The sequence below is a fragment of the Macaca thibetana genome, chromosome 8, assembly GCF_024542745.1.
Source record: "Macaca thibetana thibetana isolate TM-01 chromosome 8, ASM2454274v1, whole genome shotgun sequence".
In the NCBI taxonomy this organism is placed as follows: domain Eukaryota; kingdom Metazoa; phylum Chordata; class Mammalia; order Primates; family Cercopithecidae; genus Macaca; species Macaca thibetana.
This window is the reverse complement of record NC_065585.1, coordinates 20571440-20590140: the sequence shown is the minus strand read 5'-3', so window position 1 is coordinate 20590140 and position 18701 is coordinate 20571440. Positions and strand designations below refer to the sequence as shown.

General features: G+C 42.5%; 2 protein-coding genes across 51 annotated transcripts in view; one reads left to right on the top strand and one right to left on the bottom strand.

The window, feature by feature from the left end:
• TATDN1 (TatD DNase domain containing 1) overlaps positions 1 to 18701 on the bottom strand; it is a 233945-nt gene that overhangs the window by 29189 nt on the left and 186055 nt on the right. For 2 of the 4 annotated variants that reach the window (XM_050801710.1, XM_050801709.1), the window contains 2 exons: positions 2569 to 2634; positions 1763 to 1812 (listed from right to left, as the gene is read on the bottom strand). In XM_050801710.1, coding sequence (XP_050657667.1) covers positions 1763 to 1812; positions 2569 to 2634 — 116 coding nt within the window. Of the gene's footprint in view, positions 1 to 1762; positions 1816 to 2568; positions 2635 to 18506; positions 18635 to 18701 lie in introns of those variants that run through there. The other 2 variants (XM_050801711.1, XM_050801712.1) reach the window with 2 other exon arrangements.
• The window catches only part of NDUFB9 (NADH:ubiquinone oxidoreductase subunit B9), a 576062-nt gene that overhangs the window by 546671 nt on the left and 10690 nt on the right, over positions 1 to 18701 (top strand). Inside the window, exon 1 of one of the 47 annotated variants that reach the window (XM_050801767.1) lies at positions 3882 to 3885. The exons of 39 other annotated variants lie outside the window; for them this stretch is intronic. The gene's annotated coding sequence lies outside the window, so the exon portion shown is untranslated. Of the gene's footprint in view, positions 1 to 3881; positions 3886 to 9716; positions 9721 to 9839; positions 9844 to 11108; positions 11113 to 11590; positions 11595 to 13054; positions 13059 to 13637; positions 13642 to 13921; positions 13926 to 18701 lie in introns of those variants that run through there. 7 more of the 47 variants (XM_050801753.1, XM_050801757.1, XM_050801764.1 and 4 more) reach the window with 7 other exon arrangements.

The following is an 18701-nucleotide window of genomic DNA, read 5'->3' as shown; positions in this document are numbered from 1 at the left end:
ATCCGTTCAGGAAACATATAGCCATAATTAAATCCTTGACTACCTGTAAAACATAAGATATAAGGCAGGGCGCAGTGGCTCATGCCTATAATCCCAGCACTTTGGGATGCTGAGGCGGGTGGATCACCTGCGGTCAGGAGTTCAAGATCATCCTGGCCAACATGGCGAAACCCCGTCTCTACTAAAAATACAAAAATTAGCCAGGCGTGGTGGCGGGCCCCTGAAGTCCCAGCTACTTGGGAGGCCGAGGCAGGAGAATCACATGCACCTGGGAGGCAGAGGTTGCAGTGAGCCAAGATCGTGCCACTGCACTCCAGCCTGGGCAACAGAACAAGACTCTGCCTCCAGAAAAAAAAAAAGGCATTAATAAAAATAGTGGGAAAACTTTCTTTTTGCTAACATACCTAAAACTTTAATACTAGAACAGATACCTACATCCAGTATTTAAATTATGTAAAATACTAACCAAGTCTACTTTTTATTTTATGTGTAACTTTTCTAAATAGTTGAAAAAAGGGCAAGACACGAGGGCATCGTCTCCTCTCCTGGTGTATAGGATAATGATAATGATCATCTCATGGTGGCAGCTTCCAGCATACACATAACGTAGGTTGTTTATGCCAGGTATAATACCAAATGCTTTACGTTCAATATTTTATTTAGCCTTCATAACAACTCTATTAATTAAGTACTATTATCATTCTCATTTTACAGATGAGAAAACTGAAATCTAGTGAGATAAAAGACCCCAGGTTATAAAGCTACAAAAAATGAAGCAGGGGCTGGACACCAGGTTTGTTATGCCCTAACTATGCTTTTAACTACTATAACATAAATGCAAGGTATTGAATTAAATTTCAGTTTGGAACCATGTCCAAGTAAAAATCACTTCAGTTCCGTCATTCCTAAGTGTGTGTGTGTCGTGTGTGTGCATGTGTGTGAATAAACATTAAGATTAAATTACTCATGGCTAACACATGAAAATTTAAGAGCTTAGTATTTTGGAGTCTTCAGAAAACCATTGTTTAAAGTGATTTACCAAGCAGAATGACTCCATAATGAGAAATTAATGTAACTTCTATCTTTTCATATTATTTGTGAATAATAACAAATACAAGTTTGGAGTTGGAGACTGCAAAACTCATTTAGTCAGCAGTGTCACTTTCCAAAACATGTTATTCAACTTGGAGGCAGTAGCTATCAAGTGTCCTGACAGCATACTATGGAATTTAACCTTATTTCTTACGTGTATGTGTGGGCTAGCTCTCTGTTTTAAAGCTAATTTAAAGAAATATCTATTCATTTGCTTACTAGAACTCTCTAAAAAACCGGAGACATTTTATTACTGTAAAAATTAAAGTATTATCTCTATTATTTGAAGTGGTATACCCAAACTATAAATAGCTACACTTGGTGTATTTTTGATTATTGCTTAATTCTGACAAATGCTAAATTATATTATAAAATTGATTAAAAGTTGCCTCTTTAGAAACCTGGTAATTCACATAGGTTTAAAAAATTTTTTTCAAAGAGGTTTTGCCATTTATCATATATAAGAACTACATATGAGATTTGTGTAACTTAAATTGCTATGAACAGAATATTTGGATATTTTGTTTCAATTAACTTTCTAATATCACAAGTAGACAATTTGTACTCCAAGTGTGGCATTGGCTTGTTCCCTTCTACTCTGCAAAATTTTAACTAAAATTTAGTTAAAAAATAAATTTAAAATTCTCAAGAAAAACAAAACAGATGTTACCTTTTTAACACCAATCTCGACAGCTCTCCCTATTACATCCTGTAAGTCATCTGTAAAAGATAAACTCTGCATTAAGAAAACCTGGCAGACAAAAATTTGACTTTTTTTTAGCTTTTGTGCAAATGGCTATTTGAAGTTTTATATTTGAAATTATAAACTTCTATAGGTAAAAAGACCTGAATTAAACTTCATTATAAATGTTCATGATCATGGTTTATCAATAAATGTGTTTCACTTTGTTTACAGTTTTATCCAAAATGCATAGGGAGTTCTCTCTTTTTTTTTTTTTTTTTGAGACGGAGTTTCATTCTTGTTGCCCAGGCTGGAGTACAACGGTGCAGTCTCGGCTCACTACAACCTCTACCGGCCGGGTTCAAGCGATTCTTGTGCCTCAGCCTCCCAAGTAGCTGGGATTACAGGTGCTTGCCAGCACGCCTGGCTAATTTTTTTTGTATTTTTAGTAGAGATGGGGTTTCACCATGTTGGCCAGGCTGGTCTCGAACTCCTGACCTCAGGTGATCTGCTTGCCTCGGCCTCCCAAAGTGTTGGGATTACAGGCGTGAGCCACCGCGCCCAGCCATGAGTTCTTTATTATTTCAACTTTAAGAGTGGATTATGTTGCCCAGGCTGGTCTTGAACTCCTGTGCTCCTGTGCTCCGGCAATCTTCCCGCCTCAGACTCCCAAAGTGGTGGGATTACAGGTGTGAGTCACAAGGCCCAGCTTGGATTATGCTTTTCAAGATCTCCTGAGGCAGAAAATTTGTCTTCATAGAGAAACTATTTGCCTTAATAAAGGAAATACTTACCTTGATGCTTTTGAACCCCCCTATAAATTCCTCTGAACATAGGGTCAGTCAAGTTGATACCAATATCTGTAGAAAGCAAAAATCACTAATTAATTATTGAGTCTCTAGTTGAAACTTCTACTTAAATAAAAAGCTTCTGTTACTAAACTTTTTGTTCACACACTCATCTACTCCAACAATATCCAAGTGCCTACCACTTGTCAACTACTGTGCTAGAAACATGGGATACAAAAATGAATAGGATATAATTCCTGCTTTCAAGAAACTCACTGCAGAATTGGTAAGGCAGATCCATTATCACACAATTATGAAATATTAGAAGTCAACACTGGTACTATGGGACACAGAAGGGGAACACCCAACCTAGTCTGGTGGCTGGCTCAGAAGAGGCTTCCAGAAAGAAGTAATCATTGAACTGCATCTTAAAGGATGAGTGGCTATTATCCAGTGGAACAGAGGTAACTGCAGACAGAGGAAGCAGTGGGAGCAAAGCCCTCAGGATAGGAAAAAGCACAGTGCTTGTAAAGAGCTACAGGCTGTTCCGGCTGCTGGAGAGAAGAACAATTGACCCTCTGTATCTCTGGGATCTGGAGCTGTAGATTCAGCCAACCACAGGTCAATTGAAAATATTAGAAAATAAAAATAAAAATACAACAATAAATAATATATAAATAAAAGTACAGTAAGGTATAAAAACCATTTACATAGCATTTACCTCAAATTAGGTATTTTAAGTAATCTAGACATGATTTAAAGCATACATGAGGCCGGGCGCGGTGGCTCAAGCCTGTAATCCCAGCACTTTGGGAGGCCGAGACGGGTGGATCACGAGGTCAGGAGATCGAGACCATCCTGGCTAACACGGTGAAACCCCGTCTCTACTAAAAAAATACAAAAAAACTAGCCGGGCGCGGTGGCGGGCGCCTGTAGTCCCAGCTACTCGGGAGGCTGAGGCAGGCGAATGGCGTGAACCCGGGAGGCGGAGCTTGCAGTGAGCCGAGATCGCGCCACTGCACTCCAGCCTGGGCGACAGAGCGAGACTCTGTCTCAAAAAAAAAAAAAAAAAAGCATACATGAGGATATGCATAGGTTATAGGCAAACACCATGCCATTTTATGTAAGGGACTGGAACATGCGAGGGTTTTGGTATCTGCAGGAGGTCCTGGAACCAATCTCCTGCTGATACTGAGGGAAGACAGTGTAAGGAAGGGAGGGGTCAGAAGACGCTAGACTCAGCTATGGTACAGACACTTGTTTTTAAAATACTGGATGCAACAGGAAGCTCTGTCCTGCTGCAGAATATAAGAGAACATGGGGAACAACAAGATATGAAGTCAAACTGTGATTGATCACAGGCAAGAAGAAAAATGCCCCCGTTATTGAAAATACATATCATTTAGCTTTTAGCAGGAGAATCTCAAAATGTGCGGTGGTGGTAGGCAGCTGATTACCAACAGACTCCCTACATTATTTCTGCGAAGTTTCAGTTTCTTGGTATGTTCTCATTTTAATTTCTGCCAAGCTGGTCCCCAGGAATGTCTGCTCCACCAACAAGACACACCTTGAAAGTGAATGGGAGTTTAGAGAATTTAAGAGATAGTGAAGAGAGTATTCCAGGCATTTGAAACAACAGGGGAAAAAGTAAAATGCAGAAAACGACAAAGGTATTTGAGTGCCAACATGTCAACAAAGATGGGTGGGATGTGGTACCCTTTAAAAGGGCTACTAACATACAAACATCATCTAATACGATACATACTGTAGGAGTCCGGTGGAATGGCCCAATCAGGAGAATTACTATCTAGTTTTTTTAAAAGTAAGGAAAGGAAATTAGATAAAGGGGTCAGACTGAGAAAGGAAACCCAGGGAAGAGGAGAGGCCTTTCTGCCTAAAATAATCCTTCGCAGAGGTTTAGTCTAGGGTCACCGATCATCACTGATCATTAGGAAAACAGAAATGGTCTGTATCACTTCTAGACCATTTCCCCTTTGTGCAGTGTTAAGCAAACAATTATTCATAACACTTGTCAAAGACTATGAGGAAGCCTTTATTCAAGAGAGACTACTGACGGCAGGGAAGCTTTTGCAGAAGCGGGAGGGACTGGGCTCAATTTTGAATACAAGGACGAGTGAGGATTTATTGCCACCAAATAGAATGGGGATCAACAGATGAAAAATTACTAAGAGGAAACATCAAAGGTGAGGGAAGATTCTGGGTTTACTCAACTTGACGGATTTCTGCTGGAGGCAGGCCAGAGTGATAGGATATTCTGCTTGGGGATTTGAGATTTGGGATGGGGGAAATGAAGGATGAGAAAGGTCTATAGGTCCTGGCTGAAGAGGGAAGCAGGTCCTACATCCCAGAATAGTCTCTGGGTTTATCTGGGCAGGCAGAAATGCAGGAAAACTCCTTCGAAAGTCCCTTGACCCAAGTGCAGGGAGAAGCGCTTAAAGGCCACGCAGATGTGGACAGTGGTAATCGCAGCTGACCACACACCATCCTCCCACACTTTGGCATCATCATAATCTTTCTTTTTTTTTCTTTTTGAGACAGAGTCTCACTCTATCACCCAGGCTACAGTGCAGTGGCACAATCTCGGCTCACTGCAACCTCCGCCTCCCGGGTTCACGCAATTCTCCTGTCTCAGCCTCCCAAGTAGCTGGGATTATAGGCGCCCACCACCACACCCAGCTAATTTTTTGTATTTTTAGTAGAGACGGGGTTTCACCATGTTGGACAGGCTGGTCTCAAACTCCTGACCTCAGGAGCTCCCCCTGCCTTGGCCTCCCAAAATGCTGGGATTACAGGCGTGAGGCACTGTGCCCGGCCAGTCTTGATAAATTCTTGTAGCCTCGCACTGCTGGCCCAGATAGTCACAGCTCACCCGCAACAAATAAGTGAGTCTTTCTGAGCCTCCGTTTTCTCACTAGTAGGATGGACATAAACTTTTTCCTTCCAGCAACAAAATGTGGCTCAAATCCAAAAACGAATATGAACGCATTTTGCAAATTAAAACTCCTATTAACATGTAATTATTGGGAACAGTGTTATTACAAACACTGTAACATGCCAACAACAAATGGAATTTCAATCAGCTTTAGCCATACTGCCATACCACCTTAAGTGGTTAAGGCTCCTGATCCAAGAATGCATTATCAAATAGCCAAATGTGAGTCAGTATGTTTTGAACATTAAGACTCATGGTGTAATCACGAAAATAAAGCCACTCAAAATCCTATTTATTTAACTTGTCCAAAACGTTCTTATCTATGTTAAGGGATAGTGAGAACAAAAACCTTGTATCTGAGAAATGCAAGCACCTTTAAATTATCAGGCCCAGAAGGCATTTAAAATGTTCACAGCAGTCCATGCTCACTTCCCTTTGAGCTAAGTAATTACTTCTTGAAGCCAATTGCTATGTGGGCTCTAGACTGAAGCCAAGTGGCCGTAAAATGCCATACACCCTATAGTTCAACAATACATAGCCAATCTCTAACCAATGTTATTTCTGTAAACCAATGAGAATCCCTGATTAACAATTTTTGTAACCGCGCCCCCGTCCCTTTTGATTTGTCCTTTAAAAACTTGAGCCTCTCTTTTGTTCCCTGGAGCAGTCCCCAAGGCAACTTGGAAGTGTGTCCTGGGCTGCAGTCCTCAACTGTTGTGCTTGAATAAACTCTGTAAACTAGATTCTGACCTTTTTGGTTATTTGAGGTTAACAATAGTATATTTTAAATTAAAAGTCTCTGGCTGGGGCGGTAGCCCACGCCTGTAATCCCAGCACTTCAGGAGGCTGAGGTGGGCGGATTACGAGGTCAGGAGATCGAGACCATCCTAGCTAACACAGTGAAAACCCGTGTCTACTAAAGAATACAAAAAATTAGCCGGGCGTAGTGGCGAGCGCCTATAGTCCCAGCTACTCGGGAGGCTGAGGCAGGAGAATGGCGTGAACCCAGGAGGCGGAGGTTGCAGTGAGCCGAGATTGCGCCACTGCACTCCAGCCTGGGCGACAGAGCAAGACTCCGTCTCAAAAAAGAAAAAAAAATTAAAAGTCTCTATTAGACGTATGCCTATTGGCACGTAAACTCGAACAAAGTAGACAAATACTGTATGAAAACCAATGTCTAGCCAGATCCAGCTAAAGATAGTAAGTAGCTTGAAAAGTTAAGAAAGCAAGAGATATGGGTGGGAAGGAATGACAGGAAGAAAAACAAGGCAAAGTGGAAAATTACTACTTCCGATTAGGGGAGAAAAGTGAAGGATTCATACATTCGGTAGCATGTTCCCTATATAGATCAGTAATGTTTCTTTTTCATTAACTTTCTTCAAATAGCTGGCTTGAAAAGCAGCACCTACATTATTATCTAAGAGTTCTTCAAATATTGACTTTTAGTTTTCAAAACAAAGTGAGAGTAGAAAACGGCACTGTTTGTAACCAGGAGAAGACGATAACTCTTCAGTTGAAGCCTCAGTGTTTGGGCTCACTGAATCGTGTCACATCACTGTCACCTATGATCTAGGGATACAGAGGGACAGCAAATAGGGCATAATTTGTTTTTTTTTAGATATGGCTAGTCTTTAGATATAACCCTGAGTTTATAGCAAATACAGGGGATTAGAGAACAAGCTCAATGACACTACTATTAAGCAAACAGACAAAGCCGGGAGACAGGACTCTCTATAGGGTGTTGACTTAAAATCATGAGATCTATACATTAGGGAAGAACTTTATTTCTTATATTGAGGTGGAACCTGCAGGCTGGGAAGCAGAGCCTTTGGCTGGGAACAAAAGCAACCATTTCAAGGGAAGAAGTGGGGAACAGGAGTTTTACACTAAATGGGCTGGCTAATGTACATATTTAACAGGTTATAGAAGGAGCTATGCATATTCATGAATGGTGGACTCATGCATGTATAAGCAAACATACACGTTACACAAACCCCATGTTCTCTTGGGGTGGAGACTTAACATTAAAACGCAGTAAAATTAAGCTTTATATGTCAAAAGGTGCACAGCCTGAGTAAAGCAGCCAGAACTAGTCTGTGACTGCTGGTCATTTGTCAGGAAGGAAAGCGCAGTGAAACTGGTCAGCTGTCATGTCAAAAGCACGAAAAAGGAGGGGAGTCTGGCTGTGGTGTCAGGTGGTTGGCTGAAGTCAGGAGAGGAGTGAGTCTTGTTTCTGTTCCAGGGCTGGTATCTATTTAACGCTTACAAAGTCTGGTATCAGTTAGTGAGGAATGGGGTGTACTGAGGTGTAACCAACCTCTCATCATGGCTGGAAAACTGAGCTTTCAAAGTTTTTCTGGGGTCTCCTTGGCCAAGGTGGTGTCCATTCAGTCAGTCGGTGGGGCAGGGGCATGCTTAGAATTTTATTTTTATTTCATGTTTCCCCATTTTAGGCACGATCTACTGCAGGCAGCACCAATAGCCAAATCTTTATTTTGTCCCACGTCATTGCCAGGGTGGTGTGGCTACCTGTCCCAGATCCACCCATTCCCTAGGACAGCCAATTGGACATCCTAGATCAGGCAGGAATAGAGAGATGGCAGGCACTCATTAACCCATAAGGTATAAGAGATATAAGAGCTAAAAGGAATGGCTGCAGAATTAACTTGCCTGTAAGTTCTAGGCACTGAACCATCATAATTCTGGTTTTAACCGGGGACTTCTTGCAGTCCTATCGTAAGTAATTTAAATGTTAAGAAAGTATGATGGAGACTATGAATATGACAAACACTTAGACAGCAGCTTGAAAGGGATTTCCCAGGCCACTTGGAAGCCAACTAAATAGATCGTTGGGAGGATTAGTAGCTCATACCTCTTGTAACCATTTAAGTTTGTTTGGATGGTCTTTCTCTAACAGTGTCTTTTTTTTTTTTTTTTTTTTTTGAGACGGTGTCTCACTCTGTTGCCCAGGCTGGAGTGCAGAGGCGCCATCTCGGTTCACTGCAAGCTTCGCCTCGCGGGTTCACACCATTCTCCTGCCTCAGCCTCCTGAGTAGCTTAGACTACAGGCGCCTGTCACCATGCCCGGCTAATTTTTTGTACTTTTAGTAGAGATGGGGTTTCACCGTGTTAGCCAGGATGGTCTTGATTTTCTGACCTTGTGATCCGTCCACCTTGGCCTCCCAAAGTGCTGGGATTACAGGCGTGAGCCACCGTGCCTGGCTTCTAACAGTTTCTATTTCACCTGAAGTACTTACATAACAGGAGGTATGGACCAAACGACTCCTTGTTTGGCTAGGAGAAAATCTACAGCAATTTTATTACCTAATACTACTTGAGCCAAGGAGTTTTGGGATTTTTGTTGAGCTACAAGGCTTTTTGCAGCATCTGCAGCTATCTTGAGGTGGGAAATTAAAGAAAAATAAAATTAAAAAGAGAGAGAAATAAGTTTTCCTGTATTAGGCTGACTTGTCTCAGAGGCAGCAACAGGCACATCCCAGACCCAGGAAGTCTTGATATTATCTAATGTGCTCTGGAGACTCTCCCAGCACTCCCTCAACATAGGGAGAAGAAAATCAAATTTTCCTTTGTTTTGTGGTATGAGTTTATAGATTCTTGTTCTCTGTAACTAGTAACTTCAAGTATTTTGTTGTATCTAAGAAGTATAACAAAGGTCATGAGAAGCCTGAGTAGGCTTGAACTGCAGCTGCCTGGGCACCATAGTGAAGGTTATGGGATAAGCCCGTGCCTAGACAAACCTAGATAACGGACGTCTGGGTTGCTTGGCAACGGTCATGAGCAATCCTGAGTTTGTCCTGCCTCTGTATCCTTGCTTTCACACCACTGTAAGCTTGCTTCAAGCTAGCTCACCTCCTTTTGTGAAGTGTGTATTAAAAGTCAAGTGCTGGCTTTGTTCCGGGCTCAGTCTTTGGACATGAGTCTGCTGGGCCTGAGTGCACTCAATAAAAGATTCTCCTGTTTCAACCTGAGGTCTCTCTCATCCCCCTAAATCCTGCAACAATCTGACTAATAGTAGCAGAGACTTTTCAAATAATATCCTTATTGACATAAATCCCAACACTTGGAATTAATATTCCCAGGATGCTTTGATCTGTATCATCTTCATACCCTGCCAATACAGACCTTTTAGTTTAATAATGGAGAGAAAGGGGGTCCTTCTGTAAGTTTGTGGAAGGATATGGGGGTTACAAAATATCCCACCAAGCAGGAACCTTCTAACTGTAGGCTGTCAAGGCAACAGTGTGCCCAAAGCTGTGCGGGTGGATCAGACCCTATGCCACATACAAACACAGAGCCTGAATGGGGGGCACAAGTGATACTCCTGAGGGTGTCTTAATCAGCAGATGCATTCATGAGGAGCGCTGACATCACCAAACTGAAGCATGGGCCATTTCTCTTGCAAGCTTTCCAGAATCCACTCATTTATTTTAAATGTAAATATTGTGGGCACTGTAGGGATATATTTTTAACTTTATTTATCTGATGTAGATGACACTTGTCTATCCAGTAGTTCTTAGGTCAAGAAGGTCCCCTGGTAGGCCGGGTGAGGTGGCTCGCGCCCGTAATCCCAGCACTCTGGGAGGCCGAGGCAGGTGGATCTCTTGAGGTCAGGAGTTTAAGACCAGCCTGGCCAACATGGTGAAATCCAGTCTCTACTAAAAATACAAAAATTAGCCGGGCATGGTGGCAGGTAATCCCAGCTCTTGGGATGCTGAGGCAGGAGAGTTGCTTGAACCCAGGAGGCGGAGGTTACCATGAGCTCAGATCTCACCACTGCACTCCGGCCTGGGTAACAGAGCAAGACTCAGTCTCAAACACAGGACAAATCAAAACAAGGGGTGACAACATCTGGGCTTTGAAGCAATTGGACCTGGAAAGTCAACAGGGAAAGGGGTTGGTCTGGGTAAGTGGTGAATTAGGGACATCTGAGAAGTCAGTGACAGATATTACCAATGGCACATATCTATCATGAATGGATCAGGGAAATTGTTGGCAAATCCAGCAATCCAACAGGTTTCCTTCTACTAGCAACATTTGGGACAGCTTAACTAAAGTGTTATCATGCCATTCTCTGCATTGAGACAAGACAGAGGGGGGAAGGGGACAGTATGGGTATAAGAGTAAAAGGAACGGAGGGAACAGCCATTTAACAATTCAGAAAACTGAACCAAGGGAAAAACCATAAATCCCATATAAATCCAAGGAGATTATCTGACAAACTTTAGGGACTGACCTTAAGTAAGAGAATACCTCACTGCAGGAACAGAACAATGATGTCCTCAGGCGTGCAGGGTCACAAGCCCTGCTCAGTTCTGATAAAGACAGGAAGAGGAAGCACACAGGTAGCTAACTACACATTGAAGTTATCTAGTAGAAAGGCATGGAACAAATTCTATTAGTTTAGATAGAGGCAAATTATTAAGTAAAAGACCCAGTGTCTTTGAATACAGTCCTGGCCCTGGGTGTCACGAAAGCAGTTTATGTGGACTATTGCCTTTTTCTGGGTCTAGAGACAGGCTTTGGTTAACTGAAGTCTCGTGTAGAGACCGGCACCAACTTCCAAGTTTCAGCAGGGGTTGTTTTCAGATGAGACATGTGCGACTAGGAGTCAGGTCTCTGTAACTTAGCAGCACAAGGATTAATTAATAGCACCCATCCAGTAGGCTGGAGGAAGCATTTTAACTGATGTCTCTTCCACTACTTGTCATCACCAAGCTGGAGGCAGTAATACTGGAGTTTATGGCCTGTCGGGGAAGCTGTAAAAAGATTCTACAACCTGCAGTGATTCATCTTTACAGCTTGAACAAGCCCCTGGCAATAAGCCTAAAGTTCCCTCCTGTAATTGGGCAGGAGAAAATATTTCCTGGTCTAAGTGCACAGACCAACCAGTAACAATTTCAAAAGGGGAGAGCTGACATTTACTGGTGGGAGTGGACTGCAGCATCAGTAAGGCTAATGCGAGAGCTTTAGGCCAGGAAAGGTTAAGTTTGTGTAACTTTTGCCAGCTGGTTTTCAATGATCCCATTAGACTGTTCACCTAGCCCAGAGGACTGGGGGGAGCAGGCACAGTGAAAGTGCTATAAAAGGGCACATTTTAAAAACTTGTTCTAGTATTTGGCAGGTAAAATGAGTGCCTCTATCGCTGTGGAATTCAGTGGGAACACCTTAGAGAGGAATGGTTTTTCTCAAGCAGCATTTCGGCCACCACCACGGCTGTTGCTTGTTTACAGGTGGAAGACTTACCTCAATGAGAATACATCATCAACCATTAGAAGAACAAAATTTAATCTGTGGGATGGTGGCAACTAAATGAAATCAAGTTGTCACATGGTTAAGGGACCCTAGGGGAGAGGAAATTGTCCTGGAGGGAGCTTCAGGAGTTCACCTGGGTTATACTGAGGGCAGATATTGCAAAGTTTATATAGCTGAGGGGCAAGAGCTGGAGAGAGTCACCAACAGTAGTACTGTCTACCCTGCTGAATCACTTTGTCTGGATTCCAATGGGTTAGATTACATATAAAGGTTGTTTGTCTTTGCAGGGTGCTGGGTAGGAATGGATGTCCATTTGGACCTTCCTGTAATTTTGTATGGGGATTGGAAGTGCAATTTTGTTTAATCCATTTCCCTCTTCAAGACTCCAAGACTGTCTTTTGTGAAAATGAGTCTGCAAAGGTCTTCAGATGGGGAGGAGAGCAAGGAAGAAGAGCAAGGGGAGGAGGAGAAGTGGGTTGAATACATATAACTTGGCAAGGAGCCACTTGCAGGGTGGCAGCTTTAGCTGTGGCATCCACTAGGAGGTTGCCTTCGCTGTCTTCTGTTTTGTCAGAGAAATGTCCCTAGACAATGACAACGGTTAGGGCTCAATGAGCCTGAATGGCATCTAAGAGAAACAAAACAGTCTTTGTTTTTGTTTTTTTTCTGAGACAGAGTCTCACTCTGTCACCCGGGCTGGAGTGCAGTGGTGCGATCTCAGCTCAACGCAACCGCCAGCTCCCAGGCTCAAGTGATTCTCCTGCCTCAGCCTCCCTCGTAGTTGGGCTTACAGGTGCGTGCCGCCACGTCTGGCTAATTTTTGTGTTTTTTATAGAGATGAGGTTTCACCATGTCTCCACAGGTGAAAGCCCCCTAAACTTGGTCAGGCTGGTCTCGAACTCCTGACCTCAAGTGATCTACCTGCCTCGGCCTCCCAAAGTGCTAGGATTACAGGCGTGAGCCACTGCACCTGGCCTAGTCTTTGTTCTTAAAAGGTTGTCCAGAGGAAGTAAAAAAATCCTCTTTGTTTCTAGAGCATGCCAAAATCACGGGCAACTCCAAAGACATACAAGCTGTCTGTATAAATATTAGCCATTTCATCCCTGGCCAGAGGCAGGCCCAAGTGAGGGGATGCTAATTCTGCTTGTTAGGCATATCGGGCAGTTGGCTGGGGGCCTGATTCAGTGGTTCCCATCAGAGACCACCACATAGGCTGCACAATGGAAGCCAGCAGAATTTTTCAGACAGGATCCATCAGTGGGTAAGGGGGTCTCCCTTAAGTCTATATAGGTGAGAGAAGAGTGTCTGTAAAGACAACGCAGTCTTTGGGTGCATAAATCTCCTATTAAAGGCAAAATGGGGCCGGGCGCGGTGGCTCATGCCTGTAATCCCAGCACTTTGGGAGGCTGAGGCTGGTGGATCACGAGGTCAGGCAATCAAGACCATCCTGGCAACACAGTGAAACCTCCTCTCTACTAAAAATACAAACAATTAGCCGGGCATGGTGGCGGGTGCCTGTAATCCCAGCTACTCAGGAGAATGGCATGAACTCGGACGATGGAGCTTGCAGTGAGCCAAGATGGCGCCACTGCACTCCAGCCTGGGCGACAGAGTGAGGCTCTGTCTCAAAAAAAAAAAAAAAATGCAAAATGGTAGTTACATTAAGGAGGTTACAGTAAATTATGGTTAGGTTAGAAGAGGAGGAGAAAAGTATCTCATAGGAGGTCAATCAACTGGCTTAAAGATGCTGAGTGAGGGGACAGGCGCAAAGGGCCTAAATCGAATGAGAAACATATACAATGAGGGGAATCTCAGGAGTATTTTTTTGGTAGCCTTGATGAGGGCTGAGGGGGTGGTGACTGCCCTCAGTACAGGAAGGAATGCCTCGTGAAACTGGTCAGCTGTCATGGTGAAACTGCAAAAAAGGAGGGGAGGCTGGTCACAATGTCAGGCAGTTGGCTGAAGTCAGCAGAGGAGCAAGTCTTCCATTCTTTGTTTTTCCAAGGCTGGTTTCTGTTTAACTTTTAGGAAAAAAGTCTGGTATTTGTTAGTAAGGAAGGAGACCATGACCATCTTATCATGTTTGGGAATTTGTTTTTCATGTTTTTCTGGAGTCTACTTGGCCAAAGAAGGGGGGTCCGTTCAGCCAGTTTAGGGGGCTTAGAATTTTATTTTTATTTCACAGGGACAATTAGCCCAGCTGCTTTGGCAAGTCAGTGCCATTAAAAAAAGAAATGCGCTAGATCAAGTGGTTGGTAAACTAAGGCCCACAAGCCACTGCCTACTTTTGTTTGCCTCTAAGCTAAGAATGACTTTACATTTTTAAATAGTTGAAAAAAATCAAAATAATATTTTGTGACACATCAAAATTATAAGAACTTCAAGTTTCAGTGACCATAAGTTTTACTGGAACATGGCCACACCTACTTACATACTGTCTATCACCTGCTTTTGAATGACAAGGTGTGAGATAGGAAAACTGTATTCTCATACTCACAATACTCTGAATACTTCTTTTTTTTTTTTTTTTTTAAGTAGAGATGGGTCTCACTTTGTTGCCCAGGCTGGTCTTGAACTCCTGGGCTAAAGCAGTCCTCCCGCCTTGGCCTCCCAAAGTACTCGGATTACAGGTGTGAAGATTCACTTCTGACAACACGTAGGTGTGGGGTTTCCTCTCCCAACAACCAATTCTCTGACACCAGCTGGGTGACCTACAATTTAACTCAATTCTCACACTATCTACCTGGAGATAACATCAGACGGCAGAAGTCAAGGGCTCAGTCCCACAAGACTCCTCCCATTCCAGATGCCAATTACAAGCAGTAGGTTCCCAGGTTACCCACAACTTGTCCAACTTGGCTACAATCAGAGGTTCCCACAACCCCCTTCTCAGGTTTGATCATTTGCTAGAGCAGCTCACAGAACTCAGGAAAGCCCTTTACTTATTACCCATTCATTATATCGCAGCTCAAAAACGACCATGTGGAAGAGACACATAAGAGACATGTATGGGTTTTTAGAGGCTTCACCATGTAGGTATGATTGATTAAATCACTGGCTATTAGTGAACAACTCAACCTTCAGTTCCTCTCCCCTTCCTCAGAGGTGGGAGTGGGTGGGAGGGACTGAAACTTCCAACTCTCTAATCACATGATTGGTTTTCCTAGGCAAACCCCCATCCTGAGGCTATCCAGGAGCCCCCAGTCATCAGTCATCTTAGTAGCATACAAAAAGCACTTAGGAGATTCCAAAGGTTTCAGGAGTTGTGCACAAAGGAATGGGAGCACAGAACAAATATGTATTTATTATTACATCACAGTACACACAAGGGCAGAGTTGAATAGCTGCAATGAGATCACATGGCCCTCAAAGTCTAAAGTATTTACTATATGGCCCTTTAAAGAAAAAGTTTGCAAACCTCTGCACTTGATTTAAAAACTTAAGGAACAACCAAATGTGTGGCTCTAAATGGGATACTATTTTGGACATGACCACCAAGGGACATTTTTGGAACAACAGGAAAAGTCTGAGTATGGTTTTGGTATTAGTTAAGATGAAAATTTCCTGAAATAGAAAGGTGGAGACTGTGATTGAAAAAAGCAGATTACAAAAGAGTAGCCTCAGTATGATCTTATTTTGTTTGGTATGCCTACAGAAGATCTGGAAAGATAGATATGGAAGTGTTATGTGTGATTTGGAGGAATTATATTAATTTGCTTTTGCATTGCTATAAAGGAACACCTGAGACTGGGTAATTTATAAAGAAAAGAGGTTTATTTGGCTCATGGTTCTGCAGCTTGTACAAGATGCATGACACCAGCATCTGCTTTTGGGAGGATCTCAGTAAGTTTCCAACCCTGGTGGAAAGGGAAGGGGAACCAGTGTGAACTCATTACCACAGGGAGGTCATCAAGGCTTTTATGAGGGATCCAACCCCCTGAGATGGATGGTGGGAAGTGACCCAAACACCTCCCACTGGACCCACCCTAACGTTGGACAGCAAATTTTAACATGAGATTTGGAGGGGACAAATATCTAAACAATATCAGGAATGGAATGTGATGTTTTTATTTTCACTGTTGTTTGTATTTTGCATTTTCTTCTTGCACAGATATTTCTCATTTTTTTGTGTACTATGTAATTAATCTAAGATCAATGCAGTAGAAATTTGGGCATATAATAGTTGCAGGCAGAAGTATTTTTGAGAGTGGAAGAGTTTGTAAATAACACCCAGGGAATAGAATATAAAAAATTCCACTTGTGGAGAAAGAAAAGAGTGTAAGTTGGGCTAAAGAAATTCTCGGCCGGGCGCGGTGGCTCAAGCCTGTAATCCCAGCACTTTGGGAGGCCAAGATGGGCGGATCACAAGGTCAGGAGATCGAGACCATCCTGGCTAACATGGTGAAACCCCGTCTCTACTAAAAATACAAAAAAAAAACTAGCCGGGCGAGGTGGTGGGCGCCTGTAGTCCCAGCTACTCGGGAGGCTGAGGCAGGAGAATGGCGTAAACCCGGGAAGCGGAGCTTGCAGTGAGCTGAGATCCAGCCACTGCACTCCAGCCTGGGCAACAGAGCGAGACTCCGTCTCAAAAAAAAAAAAAAAAAAAAAAAAAAGAAATTCTCATGCTGGCCGGTGGGTCCATGTGTAATCCCACAACTTTGGGAGGTGGAGGTGGAAGGACTGCTTAAGGCCAGCAATTCAAGACCAACCTGAGCAACATAGCAAGACACTGTCTCTACAAAAAAAAATTAGCCTGGTGTGGTGGTGAGCGTCTCTAGTCTCAGCTACTTGGGAGGATGAGGCAGGAAGATCACTTGAGCCCAGGAGGTCAATGCTGGAGCCATGATCTAAGCCACTATACTCCAGCCTAGGTGACAGAGCAAGACCCTGTCTCAAAACAAAAACCCCCACTGTTGGGGTATAGTTCTAAGGGGCAGTCACTTGTTATGCAAGTAGAAAAGAGAGAACTGTAGAAAGAATTATAATGGTCAGCTGTCTTAAACCAAAATCTAAGGTAATTTTCATAATACTGGTTTAGTTTTTCATGCAATTGTCCCATGTGAAGCTTGTTCATGGACCAATCTTCCAGAGATTTAATATGGTGTTTTTCAAAGTATTTGTTCAGAACTCATTATTAGGCTAAGAATTTAGTCTAGCGATTCATGGACAGAATTTTTTTAAATGACACAAACTGAAAGATTAAATATCAGAGTAAGTCATATACCAAGGATAGAATGCATAATACAATCTCATTTCTGTTTTAAAAAGGAAAAAAAAAAAAAAAAAAAAAACCTTGATATGTTGTATTTTTATGAATCTGCATAACAATCTATTAAAAAATTAGGGAAGGCTATACTTTAAACTTTTAATATGGTTACTTTAGGAGAGCGGGGCTAAAGGAGACTATGCAGAAAAAATTTATTCCAATTATTTATTCCAATAAAGTCTCCTTCTCTAAGAAGTCTTTTCTTGCTTATTTTATCTGGTGCTAATCCCTTTACTAATTTTCTTATCATCTTAGCATTAAAGCCACTCATTCATACTTGCCCAAACAGTCATTGTACTACGCCCCTAGGAAAAAAATATAAATACCATACCAGAGTATCTGCCTTAAGAGTTTGATCTAGTGGGAAAGACAGACTCATATTTAATTACAAATAATGTGGTATAAGTTTTAAGGAATAAGGTAGGTAGGTAGGCAGGGCAGGTAGGCAGACAGGCAACAGGGTTGGTGGACAGAGGGAATATTTTGGCCCCAAACTGCCACTCTAAAAACCTTGTCAGAGGTAACAAACAGCATGCACAAGTGTTCATAGAGCAGTCCAGGGATGGGCTAGAAAAGTGGGCAGGACTGGACAATAGAAGGGCTTTGTATGGTGTCAAAGTACTTAGACTATCCTGAGGAGAATAAATGAGAGATTTGAAGCAAAAGAAACATGTAGCTGATTTTAGTTTTGGATACACCAAAATGGAGTCTACATGGAGGATGGATTTAAAACATTAACTTGAGGCAAGGATTTAGTTGTATAACATAAACACACTTTTAAAAAGTTATGTGGCCTTTCTTTATGGAGGACTTCATGGCTTTTTATTCCATCTCCCTCATCAATTATATCAAACGTTAGGATGGAAAGGCTAAGACACGGCAATGTCTTATTTGAGGACCCCTCCCCAAATCCCTACTCCAGGCTTTCCCACAGCAATTTCAAAACCTTTTTCCTGGCACTTAACATATTCTTTCCTGCGTTTGCTTTTGACTGTACAGTACATAGGTCTTAGGTCTCCAGTCTGAAAACTGCACCACTAGATTTTACGGTTCCACAGGACTTAGCACAATGTCTTTGAAAAAAAATACTGCTTAAATAACTCTCAGATGTAAATGTATAATCCTTAACTCTTGATTGCCAGACCACATTCCCACTTGCCCAGATAGCTCTACCTGGATGTCCTATAATTATCTCAAACTTAACCCAAATGGACCTGGGTACCTCTCCTCACCGCCAAACTAGTCATGCTTCCATTTCATATTTCAATATTTTTCCAAACCCTGAGTCATCTTTGTTCACTCTCTACTACCGGCCATGAACACTCGACTGCTAAATGCTGCACACATCTCTTCCATTTCTCTCTCTTTTCCATTACCCTTGTTTAAGTCTTGAAGTGATTCCCTACCTCTCCCTATTTCCCACAAAAGCTACATAATAGCTATCAGCATTACCGTGCTAAAGCAGAGGTGTGATCGCTGTCATTTCCCACCTTCAAGTAGCTGGAAACCCCACAAAGACGAGGACCATGCCCATTGAAATCCCGGCAGCATTCTCGCTCTCTTGTTCTACTGATACTGACTGGATCACTGTACTTGCCAAGTACAGATTTTGTTTTTCTCCCCACTACTTGTGTTCTCTAGTTTCTC